The following is a 20,535-nucleotide window of genomic DNA, read 5'->3' on the forward strand; positions in this document are numbered from 1 at the left end:
GTGTCAGAGCCAGTCGTGTCTTACAAATCATAACTACTAGTTTAAGCAAAGAAAAAACACAGGACCACATTATCATTAGCCTACGGGCTCCTTGACAGACTCCGGACGATTCTCGGCAGCTCCCAGGTTAGATTCGGAAAACAAGCAGGGCAGACCATCACAGAACACAGGCCGGGGTGTCACTGGGTGACCCTGACCGGAGGGTTCCCCTCAGTTCATTGTTTACGGGGACCCAACCCCCCAATTAACTCTGTAGTGCTGAGGGATGTGCTGAAAATCAGCGGGCACGTGACTCAAGTCCCTTAATATGAACAGACAAGTGAATACACATGGTGACCCGGGCGTAACCCTAACCCCTACATCACACGGCCACCCGGCATCCAGGGATTACACGGCGTGGTTACCGCAGCGTGACACGGAAAACAGGACCCGACGTCCCAGCATCACACGAGGGAGATGTGGCTGCACGGCCCCTGCAGGAAGGCCGCCCGTCCCTGCTTCCGAGCCAACAGCCACCGGCATCCGACCTCCTCGCGTCCCGAGCCGGCGGCCTCACCCACCGGGGGGGCCCGGCCCACAGTGAGGGGGTCCCCGTCCTGTACCACGGGCAGCCCGACGCGAGTCAGAGCGGCCAGCGCTGTCCCAGGGCTCCTGCCCTGTGAGTGCTCGTGCCTCCCCTCTCGCTGCAGCTCCTCGAGCAGTGCTCCCCCGTGCACACATACGGGCAATGACAAAAGCACCGACTGAGGGGGAGCGAAGACCCCGGGTGTGCTGAACATTCTATGACGTCGTGCTGACACATCACTTAAAGAGTTTCGAACGTACAAACACAGGTCTGTGCCTACCGCGTTCCTGTAAGACAGGGACAGCCCAAGTGACTGGGCCGCTGACTGGACGTACCATCAGCAGTTCTGCCGACACCTTCAGCGGGACCCTCCAGGCATCTAGAGAGAAACGAGTTACATTTACAACAGCATACTGTTCAAGCAGAAAAGCCCGTTTGTAAAGCCCTTTTCTGGGGCCGGTAACGTTACGTCAGACACGTCGGTGGCTCAGTGGACATTCATTAAGGATAAACGCAAGCACCACGCTTATGCTGAAAAACGTTTTCAGTACAACGTTAAGGGCAGAGCAGCCGCGGGACGTGCTCGCGTGACCCGTACCGAGGGTTCTCCAGGTGAGGGACACGAAGAAACGCAGCACGGCACAGGTGTCCAGAGCGGAGCCGCCCCCCAGCCCACCCTGGCGTCACTCCGGAAGCCGTTCCCGGGAACCACAACCACCCGTGACAACGGGAGGCCCACACGGAGGACCGCGGCACGTCAGGGTGGCCGAGGGACCAGCACACCTCCCTACACGATGGCCGTGCTGACTGCTTCAAGGACCGACCACAGGTCTCGGTAAAGCTCCCAGAACTGAAGTCAAATGGGCAGATACGTCCCAGGGAAGCAGACTGTGGCTTAAAACGAAGAGCCATCCAAACACCAAACTCAAGAGCCACGGTTAAAGCCACCGGAAAACCAGACTTAATGAGCATTTTGAAAACGGAGCCTATCAAGGCCGAGCTTGAACGGGCATTTTCTGGGGCGCATTCAGCTGAGTGTCAGAGCGTGACCCGCAGGGCGGCGGTCCGTGTGGCCCAGGACGAGCAGCTGGCAAGGACAGAGGGGAGACCACAGGTGCTGGCCTACAGCCGACGGAGCGCAGGCGGGCACGGGAGACCAGCAGGGGCTGGCTGGGGAGACCAGACCGAAAAGCGGAGTGCTCCTTCCATCCCCGGCATCTACTAAAAAGGCAGACGGGAACACCAAACCGGCTAGAGCCCCTGGGCAGGGTGGGGGGAAGAGACTAAGAGGAAGCTGGCGCACAGCGGTCGGTGCCTCGGGCAAGCGAGAGGCGGTGGACGCACGTCTAGCTCCCGCACTGATGAACCTGACCCGTGAAACTGCACTTACCCAGGAGACTGAAAACCAAGTGCGGGGTAGGGGCAAAGGGCTCCTGCAGACTGAACGTCGTGTAGCGGCCGCAGTGGGCCTGTCTCAGCGCTTCGAAGTTCCCCAGGAGAATGTCGCCAAGCCACTGGGCGTTCACGCACGGTATTCTCCACTCCTTGGCCTTTTCGTACTTCAGACCGGCAGGCCTTTTTGGTTTTGAGGAAAAACACACTTCGTTAAACGCTAGAAGCGTCTACCGTTCAAAGCAGTGCTTCTTTCGCATCTGGTATCAGAGACCTAGCAGGGCTGCCTGAGCCAAGGCGACGGCAGCCCCCGGCTGGCGATCGCGATCCCAGGGTGCGTCCAGGCTCACGCCGCGGTCCCACATCGCCCGCGAGCCCCGCGTCTGCCTTACTCCCCGGACCCGACTCAGCTGACTCCAAGCCCGCGAATTTGAGATTCCAGTTCACCGCAGTGCTTTACGGACGCCTCTGCGAACGTCCAAACTTCACTGCTGTTACTCCCACAGACCGATTTTCGGGCTCCCACCACGGAACGCGACGCGGCGACCAACACCGAACTGCTGACACACCCGCCAAGTCGTAAGCGGACTTGGGAGCCCACGTGGCGTCAGAGGCGTGCTTACTCTTTACAGATGAGCACCGTGTTGCTGCGGCACAGGTAGCCCGTGTACTTGGCGCCTGCCAGGTAAGCCATGAGCTTCAGGTCGTCCCTGTCACTGTCGACAAATCCAGTCACAGAAATAATCTAAGCACAAAGAGAGCAAATAAGGCCAAGACGCAGTGACGATTTAACCCGTGGCCACTTCCTTCTCCGGGCCTGTTCTGTGCACGTGGTGTTCCCGCGGGCAGCTGGGAACGCCGCTCCCGACAGTGTCGAAAGCAGCATCCTATTCACGGGACGCAGGCTACGTCTGTAGCCGACGGGGGAGACGACCGAGACACCAGACCCGGGGAAGTTCTTCTGTGTCGGGAGGACGCTGCTGACGTCACTTTAACAAAGCCGTCCTACTAAGCGTGTAAATACGAACGGGCGAGTTCTGCACCCTCCCCGCCCATCCCAGTTCTGAGGTCGTCGGAGTGAGAGAGCCCACAGGTACCGACAGGGGCCTGCCCGGCGGTGGCCACTCCGGCACAAGACCCCCGCTTTACTCCGGGACCTTAAGTCGCGTCTGAGACGCTGGAGACCCGGTTATAGACTCTCCTACGTGCAGGAGCCTGTGCCGCCAGGCGCACGGGAGGGGAGGTGCCCGCCCCGCCTGGGCCCTCGGGCGCCGGGCCAGAGGGAGCCCGCGCGGGAGGCAGAAAGCAGCGCAGGACCTACTCTGCCGGAGGAGGACGAACACAGAACAAAGCCGAGTCCCTTACGTGCTGAGAACACGGCTTCCCTCCGGGGGGGAAAGCCACCGGGAAGTGAAGGGCACGGTGGGGCGGCACCATCTTCCTCTTCTTCAGGACGGTGTTTAGCCAGTGCGCTGTGACACATCTCTTCCTCTCCCTGATCGCCTACCAAACACAGAATCACGGGTCTGTTGTGCTTGGGGCTTTGTGGCTGCAGGGTCACGCACAAAACCGCAAGCCTGGACAGCTACGACGACACCTTCCCGGGATCAGGAAGCCCTCGCGGGGATGTCACGACATCTAGCCCTCGATTTACCAAAGGGACAAACGTCACGATTGAGAACGTGACGACCCACACGCGAACGGGAGCCTGCAACCGGGGCAAAGGCAACACGCTTTGTAACCACCTTAAAAATAATCACGGAAGGAGATCACACCGATGATCATCAAAATTCAATGAAAATGCCCCTGCAAGAACACGGAGGGCCCCCAAAAGAACAGGCTCCGAGAAGACGTCACCGCCTACCTAAAATCAGCCACGGAGGGAAAAAAAACCTCACAGGCATTTCTACACTTTTAGATGGAAAGTGGATCCAGAAAAAGGCTACAGTGTTGAAGAGCAGTTTCGGGGCGGTTGTTTATCACACACGTATTAACAGGGTTCTGTCCACAAGTAAGAACACTGTTAGAAGAGAAGACACGAACTTGAGGCCACAGACGAGGGGACACCACGCCAGCCCACGCCCCGCAGGAGTTTACAGAGGCTCCGTCCAGCCCCGCGCACGAAGGCCCCCAAGGGCGCAAGTCCCGCTTCCGCCCCCCACTTGGTCACGGGGCTGCCCTGGACTGAGAGAAGGGGTTACGCGTCCTTGGCACACCGCGCTCAAAGACGTAAAGGCCAGGGTCCACAAGGTTATCTGTCCCAGCAAAGGCTGGTGAAAAGAAGGGACTCTGCTATCTTCAGAGGCAGCAAAAGGTCCTTTCCAAACACAGCCATCACCAGAATCCTAAGATGGTCCACAAAACGGGCCAGACTTCATCCCAGTCACAGGGGACGCTGCCCTACTCACCTGTGCGTACATCCCGCTGACCTGACTCTCGCAGAGGAGATGTGTGCACCGGCTCGAGAACGTCGGGTCCACGGTGCCGCCGTGCGCCTGGATTATCTAGACACACAGGAGAGCCAATGTCATAATCAACCTCGTGTGCTCAGGAGGACAGGGTACGGTTTCCAATTAGACTATTAAAGAGCCCATCGTCTATTTTTATAGTATATTTCACCAGAACATATACGACATACGTATGGGTTATATTTACAGGTTCTCCACTCAGCACCGTTAAGCGAAAATGAGCTCCAACGTTCATTTAACTTGAATTTCCAGAGGGAAAGACAAGAGAAACGAACGTTCTCTTTTGGTAACACAGTTCCCTCCACCTCGCACTGCTCACGTTCTAGACCAGCCAGCACCGCGTGGCGGAGGCCGTCCTATGCTCCCCTGACCTGCACCCAATGGACGCCTACTACCTGCCCTGGTGTCATGACATTTCAGACATTGCCAAACGTCCCTGGGGGGCAGAGCCACCCTGGCTAAGAGCCATTATAATAAATAAATAAATAAATAAATAAATAGCAGGAAGTTAGCAAACCCCAAAATTTATCTTTAACAACAGATCTGTCTTAGGGCTAAGGGAACTATTCTGTGGCATTGCATGGTGCTGGCAGCATTTGTGAAAGTCCAAAGAACCGCGCACCAGAAGGGAGGGACTTTCGTGGTCTGTTAAAAAAAACATCTGCCCCACAAAACGGTTCTGCTTCATTTACTTTTTTTTAATGTTTATTTTTGAGAGACAGAGAGTGAGCAGGGGAGGGGCAGAGAGAGAGAGAGGGAGACACAGAATCCGAAGCAGGCTCCAGGCTCCGAGCTGTCAGCACAGAGCTCGACGTGGGACTCGAGCTCACAAACTGCGAGATCGTGACCTGAGCTGAATTCGGACACTTAACCGACTGAACCAGTCAGGCACTCCTTGCTTCATTTACATTTAAAAAAAAATTTTTTTTAATGTTTATTTATCCCTGAGTGAGACAGAGCATGAGCAGGGGAGGGGCAGAGAGAGAGAGAGAGAGAGAGAGAGAGAGAGAGACAGAGTCTGAAGCAGGCTCCAGGCTCCCAGCTGTCAGCACAGAGCCCGACGTGGGGGGCACAAACCCACGGACCGCAGGATCGTGACCTGAGCCAAAGTTGGACGCTCAACTGACTGAGCCACCCAGGTGCCATTTACTTTTTAAATCTGATTTTGATCGGGGCGCCTGGGTGGCTCATTCGGTCGAGCATCCGACTCTTGATTTTGGATCGGGTCAGGACCTCAAGAGTCGTGAGATCGAGCCCTGGGTCAGGCTCCGAACTGATGGTGTGGAGCCTCCTGGGGATTCTCTCTCCCCTGCTGTCCTTCCCCCACTCACGCTCTTTCTCTGGAAAAAAACAAAAACAGAATTTACCGATTTTTGTTTCAGCAGTTCACAAACATGGCTTACTAAGGCATGTGAGCAAACCAGTGGTTTCTACACCACTGGTTCTCATCCCCCTGCAGCAAGCACAGTCAGCTCTTCGCGTGTCTTCCGATAATTCTGGGTATGTTCTCACGAATCCCCGCCTCCTGACCTCCTCCTGCGGGGCTTACCCTGGCTCGCACATCTCCTGCAGTTAAGAGCCATATTGCCTCCCTCCCGCCTGCCTTTGTTAGTTTTCTATGCACCTTTCACTACGTCATTCCCAAACTCTTCAAAACACAACTACCGTCCGTGGTGGTATCTGTGCCCACAAATCCCTGGACGCGCCTCCCTCCAGAGCAGAGCTCGGCCTCTTCGCTTGGTACGGGCTGGACAAACAGGATACGGTGCAGCGACCGCATGCGGCTTCCTAGACAGGAGACGCTGTGGCTTCCTCCCTGCTCCACCTCAGGTCACCTGCCCCGGCGGAGGCCAGCGCTGCCCCAGCCCCACGGAAGGCCCCGTGGCTCCTGTCGCCCGGCTCCCCCCGACCACACGTGAGCAGAGCGCCTCGGCCACAGCCACCCTACTGAGCCACGGCAGGGTCTCCACTCACGAAGCACCCTCCAGGTGACACGTGTTCCCTACTGGGAGTCACCATGTTGCGGAGGACTCGTTACACAGCAGAGGGCACGGTGTAGCTCTTCCCGCCCGGACAGATAAGGCACATCAGGTCCCATCAGAGCGCGTGTCAGCTGCCCCTCGGGGACCGCTCCTCCCGCTCCAACTGAGGCCGGCGCCTCCCTCCACTCATCTCCACGACTGCCCTCCACCCTCACCTAGAGAATTCCTCTCCCATCTCCGTGGGAGGGGGCGCCCAACCGTGGCCACCTGAGGACGCTGTCACCACAGCGGTGCGTCACGGGCAGACAGGCCGCGACATTCGAAGCCAGGAGCCACTCTTCCTCGGGGCTCCGGAGATGCCGCCGGCTGCTCCGTGATGCCTCCCGACTGCTGCTTCTCAGAGCCGTCCCTGGGGCGCAGCTCCGGGCAGCCCTCCCTCTGTACCCCGAACTTGCGGCGACGGTGCCCATCCGTCCCTCTCCACGTGCTCCTGCCCGTGCTTCGTCTGCACTGGCACGCCTGTCCCTTGCTACGCGCCCTCCTGGACCAATCCCGGAGCTTCAAACAGAAGCAGACTCGTCTCTATCTTTTGTGTCTTTGAGTTACAAAGATATCTTTGTTTTGAGGCCAGTTTCTACACATCACCTTCCAACACTTCTGTGATTTTTAGAGAATTTCCTGCTGCCGTGATTCTCAGACGGGCCTCTCCCCTCCTCTCTCTGCCTCCTGCCCCAGGTCAGGTTACCAGCATCTCCCAACTGGCCTGGTCACCTGCCTGCACTCCCGTAACTCAACGTTTCATGGTTTGGAATGTACGTCTCTCCTTTTTCTACATGCTTTAATAACTACAGGGAGAAAATCCGACTTCTGTAACGTGGCACAGGAAGAAGGTCGTCGAAGGGGTGGCCTGGCCGGGAGCCCGTGCCTTCCTGCCACCCCCTCCCCATCTACACCGAGGGTTTCTCACCGGGACACCCTCCATGCTCCCTCCTGTTTGTCCTAAGACTGAGTGCAGGAACCACGTGTCCCCACAGGCCTCTCTCAAGGCCCTCGCCCCCACCCAGCGGGCTGTGTTTTCTCACGGCTCTCGCTGCACCTGCCGTCCTGCCTCCTGCTCATCACAGGTGGCTGTTTCTCCGACTCACGTGCGGTTTTCTCCCCCTCGTGCATTCCCAGTATCGTGTCTCACACGGACAGTGTTTCAACAACAGGAATGCTTTCGGGGAAGCGCATTTAAGACCTGCCCGAAGCATACTTACAGTCTTTTTTTTTTTTTTAATTAGAGTCAGTTTTGATTTGCGGCACTAACGGGAAAAGCGTTTACTTCTCCTTTTCCTTAAAGGCCAACATACAAAATAATAAATACGAGCACCACGGTTCCACTACAGACTAGAGACTCTGGGAGGTCCCTTCCCAGCTGGAGAGTCCAAGATTGTCCGGCACTCGCCTCTGGAGACAGAAAGGATTAAGGCACACAGAGGATGATGGTCCCTCTCCCAGGGCACCAAACACCTGATCTCATTCTCACATCCCCAGTTATACACAAACAACCTGTGGCCCTGAGAGTTTCAGAGCTGGAAGAACCTCAAGAATCACGAAGCCCAGAAAAGTGATCTATCTGCCCAAGGTCACAGAGTGTCAACATAAAATGCCCATAATACATTCCCAACACAACAACGCGTAGGTCACTGAGGGCAGCCAAACGGACGGAAGGCCAGTCTGCATTCCGCAAGTCCTCAAGACCGAGCTGTGTTTCTTCAGGCACAACTCACCCTCTTCCAGGTGGCCAGGAGCTGTTTATCAGACATCTGCTCGGGATAATCCGCAATCGCGAACACACAGCCCAGGAGGAACCCTTCTTCGGGAACTGGAACGGAATCACACGAGGAAAATAAACCCCCTGAGTACGTGTGTGCAAAAAACAGAGGCATTCACTTTGCTGCGTTCATTCTGCATTTCTGAAGCCGGTCGCTCTCCACCGGGACGCTCGCAGCCTGAGCGGTACGTTCAAAACACAGGTCCGCGGGCTTGACGGTGCACACGAAGTGATCAGACACTGTGTGCGCACAGACGAGTGTGTGGAGCCCCGTGAGGGGCCCCGGTGCTGCCTTCAGGGGCCAGGACGACCCACCCTGACAAGTGGGGCCCGCGCTGGGCACCGGACCCGTTCCCCTCCGTGAGGACCCTCCCGACGGGAACCCTCAGCCCCTCACCCCACCCTCGGGCCTCCCGACAAGACTTTAGGGGAGAGAGAGACCGCGCGCGTTACTAACTCTCCACTGCGGGGTCGTGTCCAAACAGCTGGTGCGGGTGCTGGTGCGGGTGCTGGTGCGGGTGCGGGGGCGGTGGCGGCTGCGGCTGCGGCGGGGGCGGGGCCTGGGGCGGCAGGGCCTGGGGCGGCGGGGGCGCGGCGGGCGCGTGCATGTGCTGCTGCAGGTGCAGGCGCTGCAGCTGGGCCAGCTGCTGCTGCTGCTGCAGGTGCTGCTGTAGCTGCTGCTGCAGGTGCTGCGGCGGCTGCGGGTGCTGCGGCTGCAGGGGCGGCTGCGGGCGGGGCGGCGGCGGCTGCGGGAAGGGGTGTGGCTGCGGCGGGGCGTAGGGCTGCTGCGGGATCTGTGGCTGCGGCTGGAGCTGCAGGATCTGCTGGGGCGGAAGGTGCAGGACCGGGTGCGGCGGCGGGGGCGGGGGCGGCGGCTGCGGCAGGTGTGGCTCCGGGGCCACCTTCACTTGGCCGAACAGCACGGCACCGGCGTTCGCGTGGCCCTGCTGGCTGTGGTTCACCTGATGCTCTAAGGTTTTCGTGGGCGCTGAAAGGGACTGTAGGATCTAGAAAACAAAAATGAGGCGAAGTCATTAGCGACAGGGAAACGGACCAACGTCCTCCAAGCGGGAGAACGCGAGCGGACCCTGCCATCTCTTCAGCACCGCCCGACACGGAGGCACCAAACGGCAAGCGTCACCAACTTCGATAAAGCGAACGAATTCACCGGAATTCAGAATTTGGAAGTAAGTAACATGGAACGAGCTAATGCCTTAAAATTGACACACGTGTAAACTCACACGGCTGATGTGTTCGACAGAGCACAGTCACGGGGCTACAAAAAAAAAAGGGGGGCCGGGGAGGAGAAAAGAGAGGCACCCTGCTTCCTCGCAGGGGTCTGTGCGCCCCCCCGCAATGTGCTGCGGGCACAGCGCCTCACCGGCACCCCCTGTCCCCCTGCCAAGCTCCAGACTTCTCCTAACCCAGGGATGCTCCAGGGAAAAAGTGGACCCTGCAACCACTCGGCCTGGCCCAAGCTCCTCTCCGCACCTGCCATTTTCCAACAACGAAAGGGGCCCCGTAAGAGGCGGATGTGAAGACCACCCCCCAGTGAAAGCACCCCCACCCCCCTCTTCTGTGGTTACCCTGCCCTGCGCCCTGGCAGCTCTGTAAACGGGGGCTGGTAAAGACACCAACGGTAGGTCTGTTTAATGGCAAACGGTCCCTCAACTGAGAAATCCTCAGCACAGCTGGTGAGTCAACCTTCCCCAAAAGGACGGGGGGGGGGGGGGCTCTTCAGAAAGAGCAAAGTGTTTCGAGTCAGAGAAAATCCAACCGCCCAGACCGTTCCCTTCTAGTTCCTCCTTCACGACGACAGGCGTAAGCACAGAGCCGCCCGCAAGCCGAGGGGAGGGAGGGGACAGGGCCAGGAGTCGGGAGAGGCCAGAGCACCAGATGGCACGTTATTGTATCATCCTGCACAGCACTGAATGTTGTGTCCTACAATGAATTTTTTCCCAATTGAAAACACACTTGCCATTTAAACAAAACTCTAAAATCCAGTTGCAACGTAAGCCATGAGTAAATCGAAAACCTCAAGTATGTTCTTAAAATGTATCTTCCACTTAAACAGACTCCAGAACGTAAAGGCCACATAATTTGCAAGGGTGGCAGACTCTGGATTTCGTGGCCAAACAGCTGCCTCTAAAACTGATGGAGGCCTGGCGCCCGGGGGGCTCAGTCAGGTGAGCATCCAACTTCAGCTCGGGTCATGACCTCAGGGATCATCAGATCAACTTCCACGTCGGGCTCTGTTCTCAGCAGAGAGCAGGGACTCTGTCTCCCTCTCTCTCTGCCCCTCCCCGGCTCATGCTCGCTCTCTCTCAAACATAGGCAAACGTTAAAAAACAAAACAAACAAAAAAAAAAAACAGGAACAAAAAACGAAGGCCAAACTCGAGGCTTGCACGATCTGTCTTTGAAATCACTTACAGGTAAGACCTCTCTCTCCATAAGGAGTTCTCTCCACACTTCAGAAACTCCTCAGTAGAGCTCTAACCAGAAAATTTTTTTAACAAACTCATAACCGGCAGGGTAACGATTTATTCCTATGCTTAAAAGTACTAAAAAGTACCGCGTAAAGCGGAGGGAAATGGACCTCAGCGCGTACCACACCCAGACAGCAGGACAGCAACTGGGATGCTCACACGTCCACAAAAGCCGTGAGGGGCGGGTGGCGGACAGCTGCTAGGACTTCTGCGGATCAGTCCTGAGCCTGTCAGCGCCGCGGGCCAGTAACAGTGGCTGCTTCTGGAGAGGACACAGGAGTTAAGGGCAGGAGGGAGTTTGCCACTTTATACCCTCTGGTGCCACCTGAATTTTTTAAAGTTTTGTACACATGTACTTTTTTACTCTCAGAAGTCACAACCCACATGAGCTTGACTGGGAATAAGGAATAAAGGCCTGTCCGCCACGATGGGCCGGGTCAAACCAGTGGGGTGCCTCAGGCTGCCTCCCCCGCCCCTGCACCCCAACCCCAGATCACGGGGCAGCTCCGGAAGGTCTGAAGGACCCTCCGTACAAAGGGTGAAAAGACCAGGAGTGGCTGAAGGCCTGGAGCCCGAGGCTGTTCCCCTTCCATCCGGTGGGGGGGGGGGGGGGGGGCTGGTGCTCCAGGCCTGGAGCAAGGAGAAGCTGGGAGTGGGTGGGGTGGGTGCAGGCTGTGAGCACAGGGTGGCTCTGAGCAGACAGGGGTCAGGACGAGAGCCCTGGCCTGGGGTAAGACGGACACCGGGCTGGAAAGCCGGGCTTTTCAACCCTCTGATGTGCCTCTTGTGGAAAACACGCGCTAGTCTCGAGCAATCAAACAAGCGGGATTCCTGGCTGCTTGGTTGCATAATCTGCCATTCCACAAACAACAGTTCTTAACGAACGTCAAGTCTGGATTCTTCCTTCATGTGACGCTATCGCTTTCTTTATTTAAATTGCTTCCTACCAAGTGCCCCAATATATAAAGAATTTCGACACAAACAACTTGGCTCTAGCCACTACCAATTCTCAGCCTATACAAATTTTGATGATTGGCTGTGTTCTCCTCATCCCCAATCTGTTTTTAAACTAAATCTGTCCTCTAGCTGTAACATTTCAAAACTTCATTTTCTTCACTTCTAGCAGCAAAATGTCCCTGCAAACCAAAACCACGCGCAACGCCTCTGGGCAGCCGCTCTCCCTGGGGCCCGGGCGGGGCTTCGCGGGGCCTCGCAGCGCACCAGAGCCTGGGGCCCGCTTCTCCCGACGGCCCTCCTGCGGGGCGCACCCCACTCCCTGATGCAGGCACCCATTTCCACCCCACAGGAGCAGATTCCATCCAAACGTGAATTCAGGGAGCGTGGGATCGAAGTGGACATGGGAGCAGCACAGGGCGGCGGCAGGGGCAGCGGTGAGCCGACGGACGGACAGCAGGGAGGACAGCAGGGGGACCCCGGGCCCCAGACCACAGGAGGGGTCCGTGCGCGCTCCAGCTGCACGCCCAGGGGCCACCGGGCCTCCCCGTGCACGCCCCGGTCACACCACCGCTGCCTCCGGGCTGTCCTCCGGCTGCCTTTTCCACCGGCCTCAAGCTCCTGGCTTTCCGGTTGGTTCTTTCTGACCGTCAGCTCTGCTCCCCTCACAGCCCTCTGGTGCTGGGCCCAGGACCTCGTGGCTTTAGCACCCACTCCCCATCGGAGCCGTTCTCTGCGTTCCGTCCTCCCCCCCACCTGCAGGGACCCCATGTGAGCGTGGGCCCCAATGGACAGAGCATTCTGTCCTCTCCCCCCACCTCCGCTCAGGGCCGCCCCCCCTCCCCTCAGGTCCTCCTCACTCGCCACCACCCTCCAGAACGGTGTCCCGCCGACTCAAAGTCCTCCCGGCCCGGCAGGTACAGGACCGCGATGGGAAGTCCAAGTATGGCGGTGGGGGGAGCCCACGGAAGGCGCCTCGCCGCGAAAGGGGAGTCTGCCGCTCGGCCACCACGCACTGTCACCGTTCAGGCTGCAAAATACCGGCTCACCCACCTTGCGGGAAATGCCACAAATCCCGCTTTTGTGGACGATCCCACGATTTTGGCAAAAAAACCCACAATCTTCTTTGCCCCAAGATGAACACGCCAGGCAGAAGGTCGCACTGGTTGCTGGCGTGTAACCTGGGCCCCCTCCGTCTCTCATCTTCCCAAGCCACCGCCCCTCCGGCATCGCCAACTCGGCTGCCACGCTCTACTGCCTGCACCTGTCCTTCGGTCCGTCCGTCATCTGCTCGGCCTCTACCACACCCCACGTCCACCTGTCCTTCGGTCCGTCCGTCATCTCCTCGGCCTCCATCACCCCCCGCATCCACCTGTCCTTCCATCCTTCCCTCATCTGCTCGGCCACCAACACCCCCCCGTGTCTGCCTGTCCTTCCGTCTGTCCGTCATCTGCTCGGCCTCCACCACCACCCCCCCACCCCCGCATCCACCTGTCCTTCCGTCCTTCCATCATCTGCTCGGCCACCACCACCCACCCCCGTCCTCTTGTCCGTCGGTCCGTCTGTCATCTGCTCGGCCACCGACACCCCCCGTGTCCGCCTGTCCTTCCATCTGTCCATCATCTCCTTGGCCTCCACCCCCCCCACGTCTGCCTGTCCTTCCGTCTGTCCATCATCTCCTCAGCCTCCACAGCCCGCCTCTTGGTGAACTGCATCTCACTCACTCTTCCTCAGCTCCTAATGTGTGGTCACCAACCTAACCAGGGTCCTGACCACATCCAACAATACTGTCTTCCCAGGATCCCTGTATCACCTATTCCAGAATCTTCCATTCTCCTCAAACCCAATTATGTCTCTCTTCCCCTCCACCCATCGCCTCGTGCCACCTTAATTTTCTTCCTTCAGATGTCTACAGAATGTTTTCTTTTCTTCCACCTTATTCTGGTGTCTCAACCATGTACTGTCTAACTCTCTGCTAAGTCAGGAAGGGAGGACAGGAAAAGAAAAATGAGAACACTTTTAACATGCACCTCAAATCAAAAGACTTGAAGCACCACCAGTAGACTCATCAGTGACACTGCGATCTACAAGAAACAGACCCTTCCCAGAGCCCCAGTGGCTTGCTCAGAAGGTGGCCTCGTTCCTCAGGGAGAATGGTCCAGGCCCTGGGGGAAAGACCCCTGCGGAGGCCTCCAGCTCTCCCCACAGCCTCAGTCTCACAGATTTTCTTCCCTTCTGGCACAGCGAATTCACGCCTGCCTCTGGGGCTTCAGTCGCTGTTCCTTCCTCTGGGAACCCTCCACCCCCACCCTGTCCTTCCCCAGCCTCTGTCATTCATGCCTCTTTCTTGAGGCCCTCCCTAACCACCTCTTCTAAATGGCCTCCTTCCTCTGTCGGCTATTATAGGACCCCTTATTGAACTGTCTTCAAAACGCCCAGACCCTGAACCCACAGGAGCCCTTTTGTTTGTACGTGTCTGTCTTCCACACCTGAAATGAAGGCGGGAAACTGGTCTTTCTCCTTCGCCACCTTGTCTCCACGACCCAGAGAAATGCACACAGTGGCCAATACACCACCGTGACTACTTTCTTTTGGTCCTAAATTGAAGGACATCTGCTGAAACTTTCCAAGTCCATTCCACATCAACAAACTCCAATTGGAATCCTATCAACTGAGATTACGACTTCTGTAAACGAACGAAGAGTTCGTATTATGTCATTTATCCACCGTGAAGTTCATTATAAGCAAATACGAACACGCAGTCAACTTCAAGCCACTGCTGAATTTAGGCTAATTAAGAGCAGAAACGTCCTTGAGGGGCAAGCACTCCCGTCACCGGTACCTGCTGGAGTTGAAGAGACGCTCGACAACACACACACACACACACACACACACACACACACACACACCCCTGTGGAACAATTCTCACACAAATAAATACTGCTTGTAAGTTAACTGTCCTGAAGAAGCGGGAAATACTAACCTGTATCGAAACCATCTGTAAAATCCAGCCCTAAAATCCGTTACTTAAGTTCCCGCTCGTTACAGAGTGACTTACGTGTGCCACATTTGGCGGTCGGCCGATCTGCTGAATGTCAGCATTATTCGTAATGTTTCTCAGCGTCCGCACCGCCGGACTCCAAGAAGCGATCATTTCTGATCTTTCAGAACTCTGCAGGTTCTGTCCCGAAGCCATTACGCTGCCCCGGACGTCGGGGGGTAAGACGCTGCCCGGAACGGGTGGCACGCTGGCACATAAGTTAATCAGGCCCGGCTCCTTTCCCGGGGGCAGTCTGCGTTTGGCCGCGGCTAACTGTGGCACTTCGGCTGGGGTCCAGTTTAAGTTTCGCTCCTGTTTCTCAGGCGATGAATCCGAAGAGTCGTCAAACATCAACTCCCCTTTGGGTTTTTCGGTGTTTGACTTGGGCGAGAACTGCTGGGCACCTGAAGGGGATCCTTCTCGAGAACTGGCAGGGCTCGATTTCTCGTCGGTACTACCCTCGTTGGGGGAATCCTGCTCCTCATTTTCTACCTCCTCCTCCTCCTCCTCTTCTTCCTCTTCTTCCTCTTCATAAATAACGAGGCGAGGATGGTAAAATGCTTCATCCTTTTTGGTTTTTTCAGATATGCAATCCAGGACCCAGTCGGGGGTAACAATTTTAATACTTGCTCTCTTTAAAGCACATTCGTATTTCTCCTGCAAGTAAAGAACAAACACATAAACACAGCTGTAAGTTTTACCGAATCTCCTAGAACCGTGTACTGAAAACGGCAGGACAGGGATGCAGCTGAAACGGTCGGTACTTGTGACTGCCGTCTTAGACACGGAAAAGCTTAAACTCCTTCCAGACGCACGACTAGAGCCAAAATGAACCATCGGTCTATGAACTCGGGACGGCCTCACCTGCAACAGTGGTCTTACAAGATTTTATTTTATGTAAAAAAATTTTTTTTCAAAGATCACTTATTTTTGAGAGACAGAGAAAGACAGAGTGTAAGTGGGGGAGGGGCAGAGAGAGACGGAGACACAGAATCCGAAGCAGCCCCGGGCTCTGAACTGTCAGCACAGAGCCCGAGGTGGGTCTTGAACTCACAAACCGCGAGATCACGACCTGAGCCGAAGTCGGAGGCTTAACTGAGCCACCCAGGCACCCCTTACAAGATTTTGTTTAAAGTTAACCTCTACAGATGGTATTTTAGAAAAAAGTACAGCTAGCAATCCCACGGAAAATTCTCTTACGAACGAAATAAATAATCGCCACCTCGCTTAGTTTTTACCCACTGACAATCTGTACAAAGCCGCAATAGGGAAAGAGCTCCTTCAGGACATCGGGCACGGTCAGGGAGGGTGGCCAACTTTCCGTGGGGAGGCTTCCTCAACGAGGCGCCTAGTGTTAATCGAGCTCGCTCCACGGGAGACACAGAGGGTGCAGCACGTCTCTGACCTCATGAGATTTACAACTTTGCTCTGGAGAGAACGTGACCACGAACAGGAATACAATGTGCAGCCACTGCTGAGCGAGGCGGGCACAAGTACAGAAGGCTCCCATCAGTGTGAGCCACACGACTCAGGGAAGGCCTCTGCTGCAAGGTGAGGCCGGGCAGGGGCGTGACAGCAGGCACGGGCACTGAGCAAAAAACGCAGGGCGCATGGAAAAGGTGTGCTCACAGGCAGGGGACCCCTCGCAAGTCAGGGTGTAGAACGGAACAGATAGCAAAGGACAAAAGACATCAATGAAAGAGTCACGTGATACAGGAGCTTTAAAATAAACAAGTCTGAGGGGCACCTGGGTGGCTCAGTCAGTTAAGTGTCCGACTCCTGATCTCGGCTCTGGTCATGATCTCATTCACGGTTCCTGAGTTCGAGCCCCTCATCGGGCTCGGTACTGACAGTGTGGAGTTGGCTTGGGATATGCTCTCTCCCTCTCCCTCCTTCCCCACTCCCACTCTCAAAGTAAGTAAATAAACTAAAAAGAATAAATGAGCGAGTTTGTAACTATGGTTTGCTTAACTAACAGAATCTCCCCCCCCCCCCCCACCCTTCCAAAGCCTAGGGTAACAGCAGGTCTCTGGCAAACATGCTGGAGCCCCCACATTAAAATGCGTTTCCTGGCAAGGAGACCGAAGGTGGCACTCGCTGTTCACGGTCAGGGCAAGGGTGACCACGCAGACGACCGCCCTCAGGCCGGCGCTGGCCACAACGGCAGAGGAAGCCGGGACCCACCTCCTGGGAAAGAGTGAGACCCCTCCACGAGCCTCAGGGAGTTCACGCTGTTGCTTCTGAGGACGCTCTGCTTCGAACCTTCTGGAAACGCAGTCACGGGAGGACACGCGTGAATGACATGTGAGGCCAGAAGAGAAGCGGATGGGATCACCGCCATACTGCTGAGACCCTTCCACCGTCCCCATCTGAGGGCACGGCTCCAACCATCTTTGTTATAAATGCAGATGTACGTGTGTTTAAAAGGTGGAGGGGGCACCACGGTGTCCCGGGGCGCAAACACTCTAGAATGTGCTTTTCGCTTCATACGTCGCCAACAACCTCCCACGTCAACGTGTGCTTCTAGGCCGGCCCTTCTGCTCCTAACTTTCCGGGGTACACTTTCCAACAAACTCCAAAAGCGGAGACGCCCGTGTAATAAACCCCTGCACCCGTCACCCAGCTCCGGTAGCTGGCAACCGTCCGCCATCCCGCTTCACCTGTCTCCTCTGTGACGCTGCATCTCTGACGACCCCCGCCACCGTGACCCCCACTCAGCTGGGGGGCCCCCTCACACCCAGGCGTAACTCGTTTTAACCCCAGCACGCCATTCTGTTGCACAGTGATTTCAGGCAATCCCCCGTCCCCCGGATCACTGCTTAGTTATTTCTCACATCATTCATTCTAGTAGTCTCTAACGTCTGGGGTTTTGTTACCATGAAAACCTGAAGTTAATTCTCGACACACATATACTGAATCGCTGGGTCTGAGATGAACTCCTGGGTTCTGGTATCAGAGTATGGAAAGCACTTTTAGGCTCCTGACCTCTAACTACACCCCCTCCTAAAAGGCTGTGCCACCAACTACGAACGACTCTATCAACTGACCCACACGCCTGATAATACCCTGTTTTATTCCTGGCCGTGTGCTTGAACTCCTTGAAACCATGCTGTGTGTAAAGCATGATTTAGGTCATGCGTTTTATTAAGATGGAAACGTTTTGAAACCTAGGTGTCGAGCAGCACGTGGGAATACGGAATGCTGAACTCAGTCACACCACAGCGTGCACTAACCACGGAAACTAAGCTGAGCCCGGGTGCTGTGCAGAAGTGCTCGATCATGACAGTGCACGCCTGAGACTAACACACCACCGTCCGCTCACTAAATCACGGAATTGAAATAAAAGCTTCAAAAGAATTTTTAAAAATCCCCTTCTTTATCCCCAAAATCATCCCGAAATATTTAACCATGAAATGCGAAACCAACCCTCCCACGTCGCTACAGATGAGAACCCTCTGTAGCAGACTAGAGACTTGCAACTTCCTGACCGCCTGTCCCAGACGAGCCACAGGGCTGTCCTAGGAAAACAAGTCTGGACACACACCGAAGTATTTATGAGCTACACAAATACGACCAGGTAACAAATCTGAGATTTCTACGTTATTTTCCAAGGTAGGAAGATGGTTTGCTGAAAATAATAAAACGTGACATTTTTTTTTTAAACTGTTAACAAATAGCAGAAGTAGAACTGGTGCCACGCGGTGCAGTCGCTGAGCATCTCGGACACCACGGAGAAACTCCACGCTTCGCGCTGGCAGCCGCCGTGGTCGGCCGGAGTCGTCGTCTGCACGCCGGGCCGGCACTCATTTCAGGAGGGACCTGACTGTGTCCTAGGCAACTGACGCACGACACCGTCACTCACGCGTCCTCTCCCTTCTCCCCAACAGGGAGTTTTTGTCACTGAAAGACAGTTACTGCTGAACAAAGGTGACCTAAGAACAAAGCAATGTCAGATGCCTTTGCCTGAGCCGACTTCCCAGCTAAGTCATTCCAATTCTCGAACCCTCACACGTACAAGTTACTAAATGCACGGACTCAGGGGTGCCTGGGTGGCTCACTCGGTTGAGCGTCTGACTTCGGCTCAGGTCGTGATCTCACGGTTCGTGGGTTCGAGCCCCGTGTCAGGGTCTGTGCTAACAACTCAGAGCCTGGAGCCTGTTTCGGATTCTGTCTCCCTCTCTCTCTGTCCCTCCCCCACTCACACTCTCTCTCTCTCTCTTTCTCAAAAATAAACGAACATTAAAAAAAAAAAAATCTAAATGCACAGACTCGGGAGCCAACAGTGCGGCCCACAGGGTCCGGGTCGTGGCCAGTGGCGGGGGGCCGGCGGGTCCTCCGGCCACAGCAGGCACGGTCGCCCGCGAGGTCTGCAGCTGCCAGAGACCAGCCCTTCCCACCAACAAGCACACTCCTGTTGTTCTGCCGATTCTGTTCTTAAATCCCTTTCTTTCTTCTCCACTTGACTGAACATCTTAAAAATCCAGGAATATGAAAGGTGGTTTCGCTCTGCCGTTTAAACATGTTCTTTGTTCGTAAAAATGCAAAAAAAAAAAAAAAAAAAAAAAAAAAAAAAAAAAAGGATTTGAAGAGATGCCGTTTATTTTTGAGTCTGACATTCACGCATTGCCTCTTCAATGACAACGACTCTTCACAAGTATTTGCTCATCTTTACAAAAGCTATACTTTTTTTCCCTTCAAGCTAGCCACCTACAATCAAATGATTTGCTCTTAGCCATAAATTATAAGATATTAATATGAAAAGAACCGTTACACCGTTTCACCAAAACATACTATATTTCTTAGAGTGTTACACAAAACGTGATTTTTTACTTCGAGAGACTTAAGAGTCACCTCTTACATTTTCACAGAAACGCTTCTTCTCGGACCGCGTGGCTAAGTTACAACCACACCCACTGGCTCAACATGGCTCTTGTCAGGAAACCAGCGTGGCCACGGCACACGTTTCCAGATCGCCTCTGCTCAATGTCAAAGCCTCTGTGAAAGAGGAACCTCACACGCCACCCCTGCCCCCCCCCACCCCCCACTCCCAGCCAGGGTACCCGTGGGAAGAACAGGATGGCAGCACGGATTCAGAAGCAGTTAAGAAAAAAACAGGATACCGGCACGTGGAAAGTCAAGTTGCCATAAACACACTCCTCTTGACTCTCAGAGTCATAAACCATCGTTCCCGGGAGGAGCAAAGTCTGGTTTCCAGAAAGCGATGGTCCTCAAACTCTCGTGCGCATCAGCACCACCGGGAGGGCCTCACCCAGGTTACCGGGCTCTGCACCTGCCCTCCCCGGGTCCCGGTTCACGAGGTGTGGGGCGGGCCACAGTCTGGGCTTCTCACAGATGCACAGGGGAGGCGGGTGCTGCTGCCCGGGGGGCCCCACTTGGGAAACCAAAACTCTGTGGCCCCACCAGTGCTTAGAGACAAGAACCCCACGATTATCGAGATAAACGTACTTGGATCTATTCTAGATCATTAAAAAGGAAATGGCGTTGGAAACTTCGCCAAACACACGTTTACAAAGTTTTACTCAGCACAACGCCTTTTTAAAAATTGTGAAGAAGACTAAAAATACATACTTTCACAAATAAAAATGAACTAAACTTTTACTGAGTTTGAAAGGAAACTCTAGAGACTGAAAAAACTTTCCCATTTTCTCCACAAAATAAACCCAAATTTCTTCGCATTTAGAGGTCACATCTGGCTCAGAGTAGAAACGATAATCATCTCGCATCGTCTGCGGAATGAAGCCAGGTCTAAGTCAGGTAAATGAACTGAACCGGCTTTTGTAAATGGAATCTAGCAATTAATCCAAGAGAA

The 20,535-nt window shown here is 55.3% G+C and overlaps 1 protein-coding gene across 5 annotated transcripts in view; it reads right to left on the bottom strand.

Annotated features, from left to right (window-relative positions):
• The window catches only part of PAXIP1 (PAX interacting protein 1), a 51,056-nt gene that overhangs the window by 12,370 nt on the left and 18,151 nt on the right, over positions 1-20,535 (bottom strand). For 3 of the 5 annotated variants that reach the window (XR_007146888.1, XM_047832955.1, XM_047832941.1), the window contains 8 exons: positions 14,724-15,362; positions 8,681-9,230; positions 8,180-8,274; positions 4,366-4,461; positions 3,323-3,460; positions 2,581-2,702; positions 1,956-2,140; positions 901-944 (listed from right to left, as the gene is read on the bottom strand). Coding sequence is in view for 3 of the 5 variants with exons in the window: in XM_047832955.1 (XP_047688911.1) it covers positions 901-944; positions 1,956-2,140; positions 2,581-2,702; positions 3,323-3,460; positions 4,366-4,461; positions 8,180-8,274; positions 8,681-9,230; positions 14,724-15,362 (1,869 nt within the window). In the remaining 2 variants the exon portion in view is untranslated. Of the gene's footprint in view, positions 1-845; positions 945-1,955; positions 2,141-2,580; positions 2,703-3,322; positions 3,461-4,365; positions 4,462-8,179; positions 8,275-8,680; positions 9,231-14,723; positions 15,363-20,535 lie in introns of all 5 variants that reach the window. The other 2 variants (XR_007146893.1, XM_047832965.1) reach the window with 1 other exon arrangement.

This window comes from Prionailurus viverrinus, chromosome A2 (assembly GCF_022837055.1).
Source record: "Prionailurus viverrinus isolate Anna chromosome A2, UM_Priviv_1.0, whole genome shotgun sequence".
NCBI lineage: Eukaryota > Metazoa > Chordata > Mammalia > Carnivora > Felidae > Prionailurus > Prionailurus viverrinus.